We start from the raw sequence: 16,813 nt of genomic DNA, 5'->3' as shown, positions 1-16,813 counted from the left end.
ATTTTATTCGGCCAGCATTATTAAAATTTCGGACCTATTTTTTTTTCCGGAAACTCTTATTATTGATACATTATTAACATATATATATATATATAATATTATAATAATTAAACAATGATTTCGAGTACTTTCATTTGTACAAATTTGTATTATCCATTTTATACATTTATATAATTATTTTTGAAATATATTTTACTTCTATCAATTTAACTTTATTGACATTTTTCTATTAAAAAAGTTTTAATTTTTTTTAAATTTAATACGGCGCGCGGCAAGCAATTGATCATATTATTATTTAAATGTTATGTTATAAATTTAATTAATATTGTTAGTGTAAAATATAATATTTTGTATATTAAAGTATATTACTGCCATAGTGGCACCCAATCCTTTTTTTTTTTTATAAGGAAAAATGAAAATTTATACGCTAAGTCAGTATCTATTCAACAAAATCGATTATGATTTTTGTTATAATTCAAAAACAAATAACTGTAGATACTTGGATTTTCATCAAATGTCTATATTATCATTTTCTATTTATACGATAAAACTCAAATTATTTTAACTGTTTATGAGGTACCCAATTATAAATTCTATGAATTTTTTTTTCTATTTATGTCGATATATATTTATGATGCAGCAATGGCAAGAATAACTAGCACAATGACCAGGTCAACATGTCGAATTAGGTACCTATGCAGTTCCAGTCAACAATTCATTATAATCGATGACCATACCTAGATCAACAACCACCGGACCAGGAATCAGCCGCATTGCAGCACCAACTAACAGAGTCGACGACGAGCAATTTGCAGTAGAAGATAATCTTATACCCACTGTGGACCACATCTAGGTCCTCGTGACCAGCCTAGCCAACACCTTCAATTGAGCACAAACTTTTGTTGCGGCCAAACCTCTAAGTGTCTAATAAACGGGTTCTAATTATTAAATGATTACAAACCGTTCAACAACTATACACCAATCTTTCACTAAAAAAAAATGTATCATGTTACTTTTATTTATTGGTTGTATAGTATCTTTAACTATCTTCTAATAGTAATGCCTATAATATAGTTACATTGTTCATTTAACATAGGTAATTAATAAGAAAAAATTTAATGAGTATTTTATGTTACAACCAATAATTAAATGGTAATCAAACCCTTAATTAAGAAATCATTTTTTTAATGTATACAATTAATTAAATCTAATATCATAGATTAAATAACAATATAGTTGACTATATAGTACTTCTATTGATACATCTATCAATTTATAATTTAACACATAATATTAAAAAATATAAAGTATCAAAATTAAATTTATTCCATTTTAATAGGTATTAAATACATTTATACAAAAGAACTATTATATTTATTTTATATATTATTATTTTTGTAATTTACTATTTTAACTAGATAAAAACTGAGATAAATTCTTTTTTAAAAATATTTTGATAGCATTAATATTGTATTGATTATTTTTCAATTGGTTATAATAGTTATAAAAAAATAAGACCTGTAAGAACTCAACAAAATATGTAAATATTAGTATAATTTACAAAAATATTCATAAAAATGTATAAAAAATTGTATTAATCTTAACATTAAAACATAAACATATTCTATTAAATCAATAATTAATTTAAAGTATTCACAATATTATCTAAAAATTCATTACATTTATGTTTATATTTTTTTAGATTTAAAATTTGTATACAACAATTTTGTCTTTTAATAGAAGAATGTGCGTATGTATAACAAATTTGATTGTTAAATGAATTAATATTATCTAATAGATGAATCTATTGGACGATACATCCATTCTGTTGATTCTATAAAATCAATTTCTTTTTCTAATTCTTTAAGTCGTTTTGCGTGTTCTTCGACGTTAATAAGGTCGATTCCAATTTCATTCATCTAAAAACATATAATCAAATTATTTAGAAATTATGAGTTTAGATACCAAGTTAAAGTACAAGATTACTTAAAGTGTACATTGGTCAAGTAGTATGAAGTATTCCTTTTTAAATTTGATAATTTTGATTTGAAATAAAGTAATAAATTAAAATGAAATAAAGTTAATTTTTGTGCTACAATATTATTTGAATATGCCTGAAATAACTACAACAGATTATAGACCCACTAAAACAAAAATAAATACTATAATGACAAAACATTGTTGTATCTTTTCACATTTTATCTAATAACAATTTGGTTATACAAACATTAATTTAATGATTATAATACATATACAATAACAGTAACAAGCAACATTAAAGATTAAAATATGAAATCAGCCCAGTTATTCTTTATAGCCTTCATTTCCCAAACAAATTTTTAATTTTAATTAATAGTTAAAAGAATTATATCATAAAATATAAAATGAAACATAAAATTATTATTTATAGCATATTTAACTTATTATTGATTATCAAATAGTTAATTAAATACAACTTTTAGGATTTAATAATTTAATAACAAATTATATATAAATATATTTACCTGGCCTTCAGTTTCACATGGTTGCTTTTATGAACAAAAAAAAAAAAAAAACATAAGTTAGTGACTATACTTCATAATTTATAATACATACATTGTATCAATAATAAATATACAAATATAAAGATTATTTGTCAATAGTTTGGCTTTTGAAAAACGCTTAATGAACACAATTATTAATAAAGTAATATACAATAAAATAAAAATTTAGTATAAAAATTTTTTCATAAGTCATACTATAACTATTTAAAACATAATTAAAAAACATTCTTTACTATTTTGTTTGAGCTGCGCTTAAGTTTTTTAAAGCTACCCAAACTTTTAATAAATTTAGTATAATCTGTTATCTTTATCCAATAAATAAAAGCAATAGCAAAAAAAATTTCACTTCGTATATCAACAGTTTATAAACTTAAGCAATTTTCTATTACACATTTTAACAATATAATTTAGTGTTCTATAAAAGCTGCTTATAATACTTTTAATTTTTAAATAATTATAATCAATAAAAGTTTATATTAAATAAATATTGACAGATTTGTAATAATTTAAATATTTTAAGCAGCTAGTGTAGAACATATAGATAACTTCCTGACGAATTAGCCAAAAATACCCAGTTTTAATAGTTTGGTCAAATATCAAGTATGTGTAGATAAATACCGACAAAATATTTTGTCATCATCTTCTTAAATATTAAATCATCACCCACATTTTGTTCATTCAATTTTAATAAAATGCATATTACTCAACAAATAATCACGTTGAAATCTGTATAATGGGTGAATATTCTCAAGTATTTTATTCTTCCATTTGATAAACATAATAAATATTATGGAGATAAAACAGGGCAATTGGCTAATGTACTATCTAGTACAAGTACATAAATTAAGTTTCCCCACAAATATTGGCTAATAATAATACTTTGAACATTAACAATATAAAAGTGAATAATCTTAATACTAATCTATAACATTAAAAGGCAAAAGGACAAAATAACAATACATACAAATATTTATAATTCATGAAAATAGGAATAGGAAGTTTTGAATTTTTTTTATTTATTTAAATGCATTACAGCTAATAAGATGAAATATTATTTATCTTGATATTTAAAATTTTTTTTTAAGTTCCGAGTGGACCCTTATACATTCTAATGAATGTATTCATTTTACATTTATGTGTATATTCTTTTTTATATTGTGTCACTCTTATTTTTATCATCACCTATTGAGATAATATAAATGCTTCAAGTGGGGTAGCTTCTGGTAGTAAATTGGTCGGTCAATACTTGGGAGGGAAGGGAAGTTAAAAGTTTAAAAGTAGAAAATGGAATTTTAGACAAAACTAATACCTGACAAAATTACTCTTTTTTTTTTAAATGTAACTTAAAATGAATAACCGTGTAGAATCTAAATACTTGAAAATTTCTTTAATTATAATAGCATTTTGAATTTTCTATACAAAATAACATTTTGAGTCATTTTGAGTTATTTATAGTAATTTTATTTTTTAAATGTTGATGAAAGATTTGAAAATTTAATACAAGATTTTGCATAAATTTTTCAAACGATAAAAAAAAAATACTAAAAAGTTACATTTGATTTTTATATATTGGATATTCACCCGTAAAATAACTATTTCTCCTCGATTAATTTTTTTTATATTTTTTAGTTAAAAAATGAATAACACGTAGATACTAAAAAATTGTACCAAATATTTTTATTATCACTTCGCCATAATAAAATTTTATAAATATTTTTTTATTTTTTATTCTATAATGTCAAACAAATTATTTTGCTTTGTCAAAAGGTTTAAAAATGCAATGTAAGAATATTCACTAATACATGATTTATGTTTACAAACATTTGAAGTTAACTAATCAAATTCATGAAAATATGTAAATATTGAGTTTTTTTTAGAATTCTTAAGCTCAGTTGGACAAAATTAAATATTAAAACTAAGAATAATAATTTTAGTTATTTTGTTGTAATTTGAAACTTTTAATGTATATTATTATATTTTAAACAATGAGATTTTTAAATTCAATGTTTTAGCCAAAAAAAAATTTAACCTATTATATTACTAAAAGTAAAATAAATTAAATTAAAAACATAACAAATGTATAAAATATACTAAGTAATATAGAGTATATTAGACTGACAGATCATTTAAATTCTAAATTATTTTTCATGTATTATGATTTATCATTAAATTAAAATTCAATACACAGATTATAGTCTTATTTCTCCATGACAAGGTCCATGCGAAAACTACTATACAGGAAAATTATTACTAATTCTCAACCCCTTTTTTGTTTTGGGTATTATTTTATGTTTTTTTTTAGTTATACAGTGCTAAGTCATCATCATGTATACTTATTATAACATTTTAAATATTGTAAATTTTTGATATATTATTTTAATAATAATTTATAATAATGATAAAATTTACTATATTTTTATGAATTAAAATGATTAATTAATTTTAAAAAAGCCAGGCAAAAATGATCTATAATATAAAATATTATAAATATATTATTATTATTATTATTATTATTATTATTAATTATATACACAAGCACATGAAATTAAAAATCATAAACTGACAATTCATTTTAAAATATTTATATTTTTCATACTCATAACTCACTTAAAAATTAAAATATCGTAAAAATCCAACGAGGGAACTCAGATAATGTTCTTACCAAAAAGTTTGATAATAGTTCAATTCACTAAAATATCAAAACTAAAAGCATACTATTGAAACTGGTGAACGAAAATTTAGTATGCCGTACATGTGTAAGACAGAGACAACACATGCAGGTGCAAAGTCCTCTTAAGACTTAAGAATTCAAAAAATATCTTTATAAAAGTATTTGTAAAATTCTAAGTGTATGAGAAAAATATTGTCAACTTTTAGGTGCAAAATTAGTTCCATGTATTATAATAAATAAATTTTTTTTTTATAATATTTTTAGTTATTTTTTTTTTGTATAAATATTATTATTTAATCACATGTTATAGATACATACAAATTGGATGTTGCATTTGACCAATGAGCACCCTACCTTTTTTTATCTATAATACGTGTTTTGTTAATTATTAATTACATTATGTCTTCAAAATGTTTTATTCTTTAAGTTATATGAGCTGTTAATTTAATTTCTTTCTGTTTTTTTATATTGTATTCTATAATTCTATGTAAATGTAATTACATCTTGGGCCTTGTGCCCATTATATAATAATAAATAAATAAATATAGTTGGATAATGTTCAAAATATTGTCATTAGCAAACAGCTGTTGTTAAACTTTAACTGTATGGTAGGGGGGCAGTGTAGTAAGAGTACAATGGATATTATGCATGCAGTCATCTGTTTAAATACGGCACTATGCAAGAAATACAATTTTGTATTGCCCTTGCTTTCCCCTTGCTTTGTATACCATATCCAGACCAACTCTATACGAAGTGAAGTCCACACATGTTAAAATCCTCTTCTTAGAGAAGGGGGTCGTAGTGATCACACCCTAACTCTCTTAAGTGATAAGACATTAATTAAAACCGATTAAAGTTAAACCAAGCATTGACCATTACCCATAACATATACATGATGGCATTCTCAACATATTTTATGGAGGGAATAGATAAACTGATTACAATGTTTGCAACCAAGTTATAGTTCCTCTTCTTTCACCACCAACACCACCACAATAATAATGGACAATGCACATAAAATCTTAATAAATATTATTTTTCCTATAGAGGTATCTCATATTTAAAAAATAAATAAATTGATATTAATAAATGTAAGTATACCAAGTTTTTTTGGTTTTTGAGACATGTCATCAAGAACTTCTTTGAAATCAATATCCACTGTTTTATGAATGATTAACAATCTTAACCCATTAAGACAGTTCTAAAAATTGACGTTAAATTAGAGAAAATAATATGTCACGTCATTAAATTTATTCTTCACTAAATGAAAATATAATTTTTATGAATAATTAGCAAATATAAAATGCAAAATACAAACATTTATGACTGTTTATTGAACTTTATGGTTCTTTTAATATTGCATGTATGCTTGTATATTTGTCATATTTTTAGTTTGGTAATAATAATTCAAATTTATTATTCAATATGTAACAAGTTTTGAAATTGTAGATATTCAAAAAAAAAAAAAAATACATGGAAAAAGTATTAATTATCACTTGTTTATAATTTTCAACTGATAGTAATTGCACTAAAAATTTAAAGATACTCCAATATTTTAAGCACCAGTTATTTGGAATTATTAAAAAAAAGGCCATGGTGCATGGAGGGGAGGGATCTATTACCAACCATATCCTCAAGTAAGACATGTTTTATGTCACATGAACATATTATATTTTATTTAGTTTTTATTATGAGAAAATACAATTTATAATTGCTCCTGATCAAGCGATATAAAGCCATATTCTAATATTTTTTTAAATTAAACTAATACCTGGACTAGTATGAGTATTGGTGATATTAAACTCTCTGCGTTTTCTTGATTAGTAGTTGATTTATCAAGAGACCAGCTCTCTCTAATTAACTCCTTTAAAATTGTTTCCGTTTCAGAATTTTCAGAACTTGATTTATCATCAAATGATGTATTGGATGATACTGTAGATGACCATGATGTATCGTCCATGTTATCGTCAATTATTGGTTCCAACTTGCAAATAACATCATTTGAATAGCTTGATTCATCATCAATTATTTCAGATTCTTCATCGGACGAAATTTCTGATTCTTCAGTAGTTGTATAATCTAAATCTCGCATTGAACATGAATTGTCGAAAGTATAGGGCATGATTTGTGAAGTAGAAGCTGAAGATGTTGATGCTGTCGATGTAGATGCTGTTGGGATGTCACTCATGGTTCTGGTCAATAAATTCTAAAAAAAAATTATTAGTTTATCAGTTATTCATGATATTGATTTAAAAACATTCATTTTCAAAAAGCACATTGAAAACATCCTTCAGCCATTAAGTGCACTATTAATATATAAATTATTTAAAGATAGTTAAAAACTTTAATAATTTAGTCTTGTGAAGTTTTAAGAAATTGTTTATAAGATTAAGATTAATTATAGTATAAAATAAAAATTAAATAATGAATATTTAATTCAAATATTTTTATTTAATAATTTCATTAACATTTCTAATAAATAAAAAAAAAATGCATGTTGATTATAGGATGTTCAATTTTATCAAAAGAATTTAATTTATAAGTATTATCTAGAATTTTAAGGAATAACATAATATTACCATTACATATATTTCATGTTAATCTGTAATCAAATGTGAGTATATCTGTACAACTTAATCTTGTTATATTTTATCAATTTGTTTTTTTACATTTATTTTGGAATATAATAATATATGGTTATAAGTAAAAATATAATAATAAATATAACTTCTAAAAAATAGCCATACTTCAATGACACTTTTATTATTAAATACATTAATTTAATTTAATTATTTAAATATGTGTTGTAATAATAATATACAGTCAAACTTAATTAACTCAGAGGTGTAATTACCTCAAACTTTGCCTTCAGTATCTAGACTTTCTTATTTAAATAACGTAAAAAAAAAGTTTTTAATTCAAATATAAAATGCAAATTTTATCAAAATCGGTGATATGAAGGTTATTCTTGTATGTAATTACATTGTATAATTTCTATACAAAATAAAGTAATTTATGTTATTGTTACTGATTAATCTACCTCTCATTAATGACTGAATAAGCATAGAATTGAATTAATTTTTGAAAAACAGCAAAAGGTTATTGATGATTTTTCTTAGTACTTAATAACAACAAACGATTTGCTATTCATAATGCAATCAATAGCAAAATTTTCTATACAAATATGAATATTTCTTTTAAATAATAAACTAGTCATAGTAAAATAAGTATGTATGTAGATGCATGCATTAATATGTATAAATAAGGATTTAAAAATAATGAATAATATTAATAACACATATATCCTTTTATTTTAAATATAATTTTATACTTAGGATTTTGTATTTTTTTGGATAACATGCATTTATTTGTTGGTCCCTTCAACTACAAATTAACCAAGTTTGACTGTATACTAATACTATAATATGTTTTATTTCACTGTACACCTATTTTAAGTTCACAAAGTAAATGTATTAAATAAAATAGGTAATTATAGTATTCTTAAATAAATATAACTTGCATTTTGTATTTTATTTATGTTAAAAGTAGATATCATAAAATAACTAATTAGTAATTAAGATAAATATAATTGAAATAAAAAATGTCAATGTATTGCTTATTTAGAAGCACTGCAGTATTTATATTTAAATTTAAAATTTATATATATTTAACAAGATGATTAGTGATGCAACAAATCTTGATTTATGTAATTTAACAGTCCAAAGAAACTTTATTACATTTTAATTTTGCCAGAATTTAAATCAATTCATTCAAAATCAAACCTAACCATGTAAATATTTATTAATTGAATTCATAAATGTACTTAGTATTTACTGAAAATAAATCTAATAAGTATACTTTATTTTAGCTCAATAATTAAAACCATGGTGTATTATATAATATACCGTGATTGAAGTAAACATTTAGTATGTTTGTTTAAGTTTATAAATCAATCTATTTATTACATCACCAAGAAATAAATATTTTCATAGTGCGTTATTTGTCATTATTAAATATTTATTTTATTTTTGAATAAGTAAAATAATATTTTTGATGAAATTTCGTCAAAAATATTATTATACATATGACCATATCAAATACTGAATAACTATGTTACCATACATCTAAAATATAAAAGGTAAGCAAGAATAAAGAAATTTAGTTTAATCTCAAAATAAAAATCCAATTGTTGGTTTAGAAAATTAAAAAGTTTCATAATTTTAAAATAAAAACATTTATTAATATTTATAGGCTATTAATTTATGAATAAAGTATAAAGTATTCACAGAATTTATTTTAACTTCATTGTTTTGGATTCTTATTTTGATAAAATAATTTAAATTTGATATATTTTAGTTTAAAATTAACTAAGAAGATCCCAAAATGAAAAAGTGTTAGACTAAAGGCCTATTTCATAAAATATCAATATTCGTTTAAACTTAATGTAATGTTAGTATTATAGTACTCAGTTTCAAGTAAGGATACTAGAGCAATTATATTTTACTATTTACGTTAAATTTATGAAGGATCCAATCAAATAAGGATTGCTTTAATGCATTGGAACATTTTTTGATACATCTATATCCATTTGATAGCATTTCCATATAACCAAACTATGTTGCCTATCAACGATAACAAAAAATAATAACATTAATTGTGATTTAATTATTAATATACAACTATTGTATTTCTCTTATAAATTAAAACACACCACCAGTGGAAAAAAAAACAAAATTAGAAAAGTTATATTTTTTTGGAATTATTTTTTAGATAAAGATATTTTTATAGAAATCATCCTCGAATTTTTAATTTAGAAAAATGTAGGTAATTAAAATGTTTTAAATAAATACATTTTTTAAGTTTATTATTAAATTATAATTCATAAGTAATTAGGTATAATTTATAAGTAGAAAAATTTAATTAATAGAATAAAAATTATTTTTTTAATTGAGTATAATATTTCAAAAAATATATTTAAAGATTTAATTTAATTTAAAAATCAAGTATTATAATTGGGTAAATTATAGATGAAAAAGGCATTTGATATACCAAACAACTTTCTAAAATCATATGTCTATTTAATACTTTAAACGTCAGCCTACCCAAACCAAAATTTTTACTGGTGGTAAGTGTTGATTATAACATAGATAAGTCATCAATTTATTCAACTCGACTTATTAAATACATTTCTTATATATATATATATATATATAGAGAGAGAGTATATACCAAAAATAAAATTTATAGTTTAATGTTGTAGAATATAATTTTCCTACATACTAATAACACACACTATATACTAAATAAAATAAATATTAGGTATAAGAATAATAAAACCAATGTTTCCAAGTAATAAGTTCCAAGTTCAGAGTTGGGATTTTATAGCATTTGTATAAAATATTTAAAAAAAGTATATTCCTAATAAGATAATAAAAAAGTAAGCTTAAAACGTGTTTCATGATTCAAAGAACTAAAATTGGAAATTTAATTTTGTATACTAATCAATTTTTAGAACTAAGTGCTATTTTTGGTATTTTAGAAATATTTTTGAATTTTTACTTATTTTTAATAAAAATTGGTCAAATTTTATGAAAAAACATTTTAATAAATGTATTTTTAGGTAATTATTAAACAGATTTTAAAAGAAATTATAAAGTTTAGAAATAATATAGTAAATAGATTGATTACACAAACAAAACATGAGCAACATGCATCATTTTGTTCTAATTTTAAACTTGTGCTAAAAAGTTAAATAATAAATTTCTACTGTTTTTTTTTAGCACTTACTTGGCAATATTTAAGGTATTATTATAGTGCATACATATGCAATTTTAAATGCTATAAAATTCCAACTGTGGTTATGAATTATAATCCTATATATTTTATTTTTATATATATTTTTTACACAAATAAATATAGTTTTGAATTTTACACAAATCAAAGTATTATTATACATTCATTTTATAAGTAATTTAAATTATTATATAATACAGAAAAATAAAATAATTGGTTAATGTAATAAGAGGTCTCAAGAGCTGAGTATCAGAAATACAGATTGCTGTACAGTGTTGGAAACCCATTTATTTAAATTTAATTTTGATAATAAAATTAATTTTCTCAAAGTCACTTGTTTAATAAAATAATAGATTTTTCGAAGCTATAAAGTTTACCCTACACTTATAATTAATAGTAAATACATCAATCAAACATATGTAATTCAAAAACACTATTAAAATATTGTGATTATAACTTATAAGTCAATCGTGAATTTCTATGCAATTGCAGATCTTTTTTTCCTTTTCATAGTTTTGTATATTTTATCAGTTATCTTACAAATCATAATAGTTTGAAATTACTGGCAAAATTTTTTTTGCAAATTTTTGCATAATGGTAATTGCATATTTTTACAAAATTCAAAACTATTGCATTGAATTAAAGCAAAATTTAAAAAAAAAAGTATAAAATAAAATTTTATTAAATGGAAAAATTAAAAGTTCTAGTTATAATATTTGTAGATGGTAATTTTATCAATCAATATACATTTTATATACACTCATTCCCAATTTTTAGTGATAGCTATAAAGAAACTAGAAACTTAAAATATGAAAGCTATTACTATTATTTATTACTATTTATCTACATATATATATAATTGCTTCAAATATGCCCCAATCACTGTAATTGACGTTGAACGATCATTCTCTGTTTTTAAAAAAATGTTGATAGAAAACATCACAGTATTACTGAAGAAAAATTAGAAATCCATAATATGTTTATTCATTTTAATAATAAATAAAATATAAAAAAAATATATTAATTTATAAATTTATAATACCTTTTTCACAATATTTAAATATAAGTACCAACAGTAATATTTTTATTAATATTGTAAAAATATGTCATAAAAATAATTAAAATTTCCTTGCATATTTATTGCATATTTTCTATATATTTATATATTTGTTGCATATTTTAACGATTTTAACTGCATATTATATGACATAATTTGATACTTTTTAATGCATAAAAATCCACACTACTTATAAGCGATAAAAAAACTAGTTCATAATATTAATGTAGATACTGTAAAAGGAAATAAAATTAACACTACTTCAATTTGAGAAAAATATTTTTAAAAATAAAACTGAAAATTTTAATGAAGTTTATCTTTAAAATTGATGTATTAGTTTTAATCAAATTAAATATTTTTATAAGATCTACCTTTGTCTACATTAATTTATTTGCATCAATAAAAAAATAAATATATTTTATAGAAGTCTATTAGTAATGAGATAAAATAAAAAATTTTCAATGACACCTGTACATAGTACATATATATTTAATAGCATTGATTTTACAATATACAAAACAATGGGAAAAATAATTAAATGTGCATGGTAAACAGCCTCTCTCGACAACTAACACAAACAAAATTATAATTGTCAAATTTTTCTACATCACTGCTTTACTGTATATAATATTCTAAAACCAATAGTAATGGGACTAATTATTTACTAATATTTTATAGGTTTATTTTGAGAAACTTGCAGGTACAAATTTTGAATAAAATAAAAGTACCTACATAAAAGTTAATACACTAGAATTGTATAGAACTTTCAAATTTATTCCTCTTAAAATATATAAACTAACTAATTATTTTTGCATGCAAATTCAAATTAAGGCAGCGCCAATTACATGTAAGACTAGAGATTAAAATTAAGAGATTATTCACAATAATTCATATCACAAATAAAATATTAAACATATAATTTTATTTATTTCATAATTATAAAAGGAGTTGGCTTAATTTATGGTAAATTAATAACAATGCTGTTATAAAATATGATGTCAAATATAGTTAAAATAATAATAAAGCAAAATGTTTATATAATATTATTTTTGAAAATAATTGAAATAAAAAATTATAAGAATAATCACTACTTATAACAATAGTATTTATTAATTTATTTTTCTATACATTTGTATTACCTAAAAAGCTCACAACACCTGAAAACAAATTTTTAAACTCGTAAATTCAGAAATTAAATTGAAAATTCTAGTTCTAGTTCACTTTGATGAGATATACTAAACTGGCTTATCCAACTATAATTTTATTTTATACTTAATTAGTATACTTGCATATCATTAAAAACTACACTTACAAATTTTTGTAATAAAAAAATGGCATAGGATTGTTCTTGATATCTACTCGTACGAGTGGGCGGGACAACTTAACAGGCCTTGATAAAAATACGAATTTGATTGTTGATCCATGAGCATCTGTAAATACAATGTTTGACTACACACATACTTAGAAATAGTCTGTGTATTTCACTCATTGAGTCCTTCGATTGGTGTTGAATACAAGACCAATCTACACATCTAAAAATAATTTAAAGTAATCTATCATCCGATAGAGACAAATCATACTACATAATGAATATGTTGAAGTTGACATTGTAACAATTTTTCTCATTCAAAACGCATAGAAAACTTTAATTCTCGCGCGAAGGCACAACAACACAATATTATTCTAATGATAACATAAAAATGTACAAGAACATTATTGAGCCCGCGCTCCGCAAAACTGTAAAAAAACCAAGTACGGGTACCTTATATAATATTACTACTAAAACATACATACTTATAATTCCGGTGGTCGAGTTCGGTTACAACGAACCCAATGTTATTTATCAGTCAAAAGAAATCAACGATTTTAAATCTTATGGAATCTTGACAAAAGTTGGGTATATATTATGTTAATTATTAAGATGCCGTCACGATAATCAATATATTAGTAATAATTAAATATATGTATATTATATTTTGCACGTTAAGCGAGAATTATAGCAATATAAAGTTGGTTAAAGTTTTAACAGTTAAAATATTCACGAACGACTAGTGGACGATTGACGACTGATTTGATAAGATATCGAAACGATAAGACGAATGACCTTAGATCATAACACACAAAAGATCTAATGACGATTATAACCACAGAATCGTGATGGACCGCGCACATGAACTAAGAATAATTAAGATGATATAATAAAATAAAATAATATTAACGATACATTATTTTGAATTTATGGCCCGCCGTCCGTGCCGCGCATAATAAACGAAATATTTTTAATATTATTATTATCATAGGCGATAGGCGTCTGTAAGTGCTAATGCGATAAGTATTCAGTCAAAATATCCAACGGTCAAAACACCCACAACGAAATAATTTTCAACCGCGGTTATCATCGCTAGATAACCGTGTTTTTAATGCTTACGTCGATATTGATTTTTAAAAGGACGCGGCGCCGTACCGGGCAAAACACCACGATAGTATTATAATATTTTATCACGCAAAACACTACGGATATAGCATAGCATTTGCTGTATGCCAGAGCCATCCGGATCTAGGACAATTGGTCGCCGCGAAAAAATGTCTAAAATACCTTTAGAAGATAGCCTAAAACGGATTCGTAGCAATATTTACCCAAAATTACAACCAATAAATTATTTAAACTTAGTCAATTCTAAATGGGCCGCTACTGGTGGAAAAGACCAACAGCAATTTCTACTTTATAACAACAAAAATAATAGTAATAGAATTTTAGTTTTTGCTTCCCAGTTATGTTTAAAATCGTTATCCTCATCAAAACATATACTTATGGGTGGCACTTTTGGAACCTGTCCTCCTGATTTCTATCAAGTTTGTATTATTCATGCGCAAATAGGGAAAAATAATTTACCAATAGTTGACGCATTACTCAAAAAAAAAAAAAATTCAAAATAAAAATAAAAATAAATGCTAGTGGTTTTAAAAAAATATTGTTCTTCGGTTAAAGTCATTACGATTGATTTCGAACAAGCAATGATAAAAGCCATTGAAAACGTATTTGAAAATAAAATAACTATTCAATGTGTAATATTGTAATAAAATACAAAGAACATAAACAATTTAGACAAGCTGTAAAGCTAATAAACGTTTTGGCATTCTTACCTGTGAATATGATTAGAAAAGGTAATAAAATATGAATTATTATTTAATTATTTTTTATTATTTATTTTAGGAATATCTGTATTATATGAAACATTTAATTACAATGACGATGTAGACGACATTTTAACATATTTTAATGCAACATATATGAATGGTATTTATAAAGCAACAACAACGGCATTTGGAACCACGTATTTAAAACGCCAACCATCAATTTTTCCACCTCATTTATGGAATGTATTTAATGCTTCAAAAAAAGGTTATGCTCGCACTAATAATATATTTGAAGCATTTAATAATAAATTTAAAAATATTGTTAGAATTAAACATCCAAATATTTATATTTTCATTGATTCTATACAAATAATCAATTCAACAACTATGATATCGTTGACAAAAAATTTAATGATGATGTTTTTTTAAATAATTTTTTGAAACCTTTTAGCGACAAGCAAAATAACATTGTTTCTATTTATAATAGTTTTAATAATAACTTTTCAAAAGATGATATTTTGAATTATTTGTATAGGCTTTCGAGATTTTCATAAATTGTAATTATTATATTATACTTAAATTATTTTTTTAATCGACGATATTATTTATATTATATTATTATGTTCATTTTTATTTTTTTTTTAAACAAATAACTATTATTATATTCTAAAAGTATTATATTATTGAAAAAACATTTTAAAGAATGTTTATTGATAGGTACAAAAATATTTTGTATTTAACTTTTTACTTTTACACCAGGGACTAATAATTGTCCAAGTATAAAATTGTGACGGGGACCAATTGTCCGCATACCATGTCACATAATAGGTCCGATTCACTCTAATATTTAAACTAACAAAGTGTTTAACATACACAATGCTGTACACTTCAATCTACTGCGTTTAGCAAAACACATTTTGTGATGTTACCTTTAATATTAGAGTAAATTTACCTATGATCAAATTTAAAGGTAAGAATATTATCTAGACAATGGCATATGGTTTTAATAATATTATTATTTTAAAATGAGTTACAGCTATGTAAAATATAACAACTTTAAAATGATATATCAATAAAAGCATATGTCAATTTCTAGATAATATTCTTACCTTTAAATTTGATAATAGGTAAATTTACTCTAATATTAAAGGTAACTTCACAAAATGTGTTTTGCTGAACACAAATTTACTATGATATATGACAGAGACAACACACGCAGGCGTCCTTTTAAAGGTTCTATGTTAAATTATTTATGTCACTCATAAATGATAAAACTGATTATTTATAAACGAGTAATATACATATAGATAATATACGTAATTTATTATGCATTTTAAAAAGTTTTAATAAGCCATTATACTGAAGATCAATATACCTATTTTTTATTTTTTAAATATTTTAATTAACATTTGATAATAAACAATATATTAAATAAAAAATATAACTTTTCTTATAAATGATAAATATTTATTGCTTTAACATTGATATTGTTTCATTTTATATATTATAGTGTAACAAAAAGCCCTGATGAATGAAATAACTTATGATTTAATTTTTATATATATTTGCTAATGTTTACGTTACAAGAACCGTAAAACATTTATTTTAAAG

General features: G+C 22.7%; 2 protein-coding genes across 8 annotated transcripts; one reads left to right on the top strand and one right to left on the bottom strand.

The window, feature by feature from the left end:
• Positions 1 to 1,537: 1,537 nt before the first annotated feature.
• LOC132926794 (uncharacterized) lies at positions 1,538 to 14,328 on the bottom strand. 7 transcript variants are annotated; one of them, XM_060991195.1, is made up of 6 exons: positions 13,859 to 14,324; positions 13,377 to 13,596; positions 9,726 to 9,836; positions 6,986 to 7,420; positions 2,505 to 2,528; positions 1,538 to 1,919 (listed from the first exon to the last, which is right to left on the bottom strand). In XM_060991195.1, exons 3-6 carry the CDS (start codon positions 9,816 to 9,818, stop codon positions 1,788 to 1,790), a joined length of 684 nt encoding a protein of 227 aa, XP_060847178.1. In that variant the 5' UTR covers positions 9,819 to 9,836; positions 13,377 to 13,596; positions 13,859 to 14,324; the 3' UTR covers positions 1,538 to 1,787. The 7 variants fall into 7 exon arrangements, with proteins under 7 accessions (XP_060847178.1, XP_060847177.1, XP_060847180.1 ...); XM_060991194.1 differs by having other exon boundaries at positions 13,377 to 13,494; XM_060991197.1 differs by lacking the exon at positions 2,505 to 2,528 and having other exon boundaries at positions 13,377 to 13,494; positions 13,859 to 14,328.
• A 233-nt stretch (positions 14,329 to 14,561) lies between these two features.
• Positions 14,562 to 15,631, top strand: LOC132925165 (uncharacterized). The gene is made up of 2 exons (XM_060989585.1): positions 14,562 to 15,229; positions 15,279 to 15,631. The coding sequence occupies exons 1-2, from the start codon at positions 15,127 to 15,129 to the stop codon at positions 15,629 to 15,631; spliced, it is 456 nt and encodes a 151-aa protein (XP_060845568.1). The 5' UTR covers positions 14,562 to 15,126.
• The last annotated feature ends 1,182 nt before the right edge of the window (positions 15,632 to 16,813 follow it).

The sequence above is a fragment of the Rhopalosiphum padi genome, chromosome 3, assembly GCF_020882245.1.
Source record: "Rhopalosiphum padi isolate XX-2018 chromosome 3, ASM2088224v1, whole genome shotgun sequence".
Lineage (NCBI taxonomy): Eukaryota > Metazoa > Arthropoda > Insecta > Hemiptera > Aphididae > Rhopalosiphum > Rhopalosiphum padi.
The sequence above is the reverse complement of the archived record's forward strand: the minus strand, read 5'-3'. Positions and strand labels throughout refer to the sequence as shown.

Bases quoted from the DNA above. Each gene is read 5' to 3' on its own strand.
- LOC132925165 (XM_060989585.1), top strand. From the start codon at position 15,127: ATGTGTAATATTGTAATAAAATACAAAGAACATAAACAATTTAGACAA. The intron at 15,230-15,278 runs GTAATAAAATAT...TATTTATTTTAG, and splicing joins TGTGAATATGATTAGAAAAG to GAATATCTGTATTATATGAA.
- LOC132926794 (XM_060991196.1), bottom strand. From the start codon at position 9,818: ATGGAAATGCTATCAAATGGATATAGATGTATCAAAAAATGTTCCAAT. The intron at 7,421-9,725 runs GTAAATAGTAAA...ATTTTTTTTTAG, and splicing joins GGATCCTTCATAAATTTAAC to AATTTATTGACCAGAACCAT. The intron at 1,920-2,504 runs GTAAATATATTT...ATATGTTTTTAG, and splicing joins CATGTGAAACTGAAGGCCAG to ATGAATGAAATTGGAATCGA.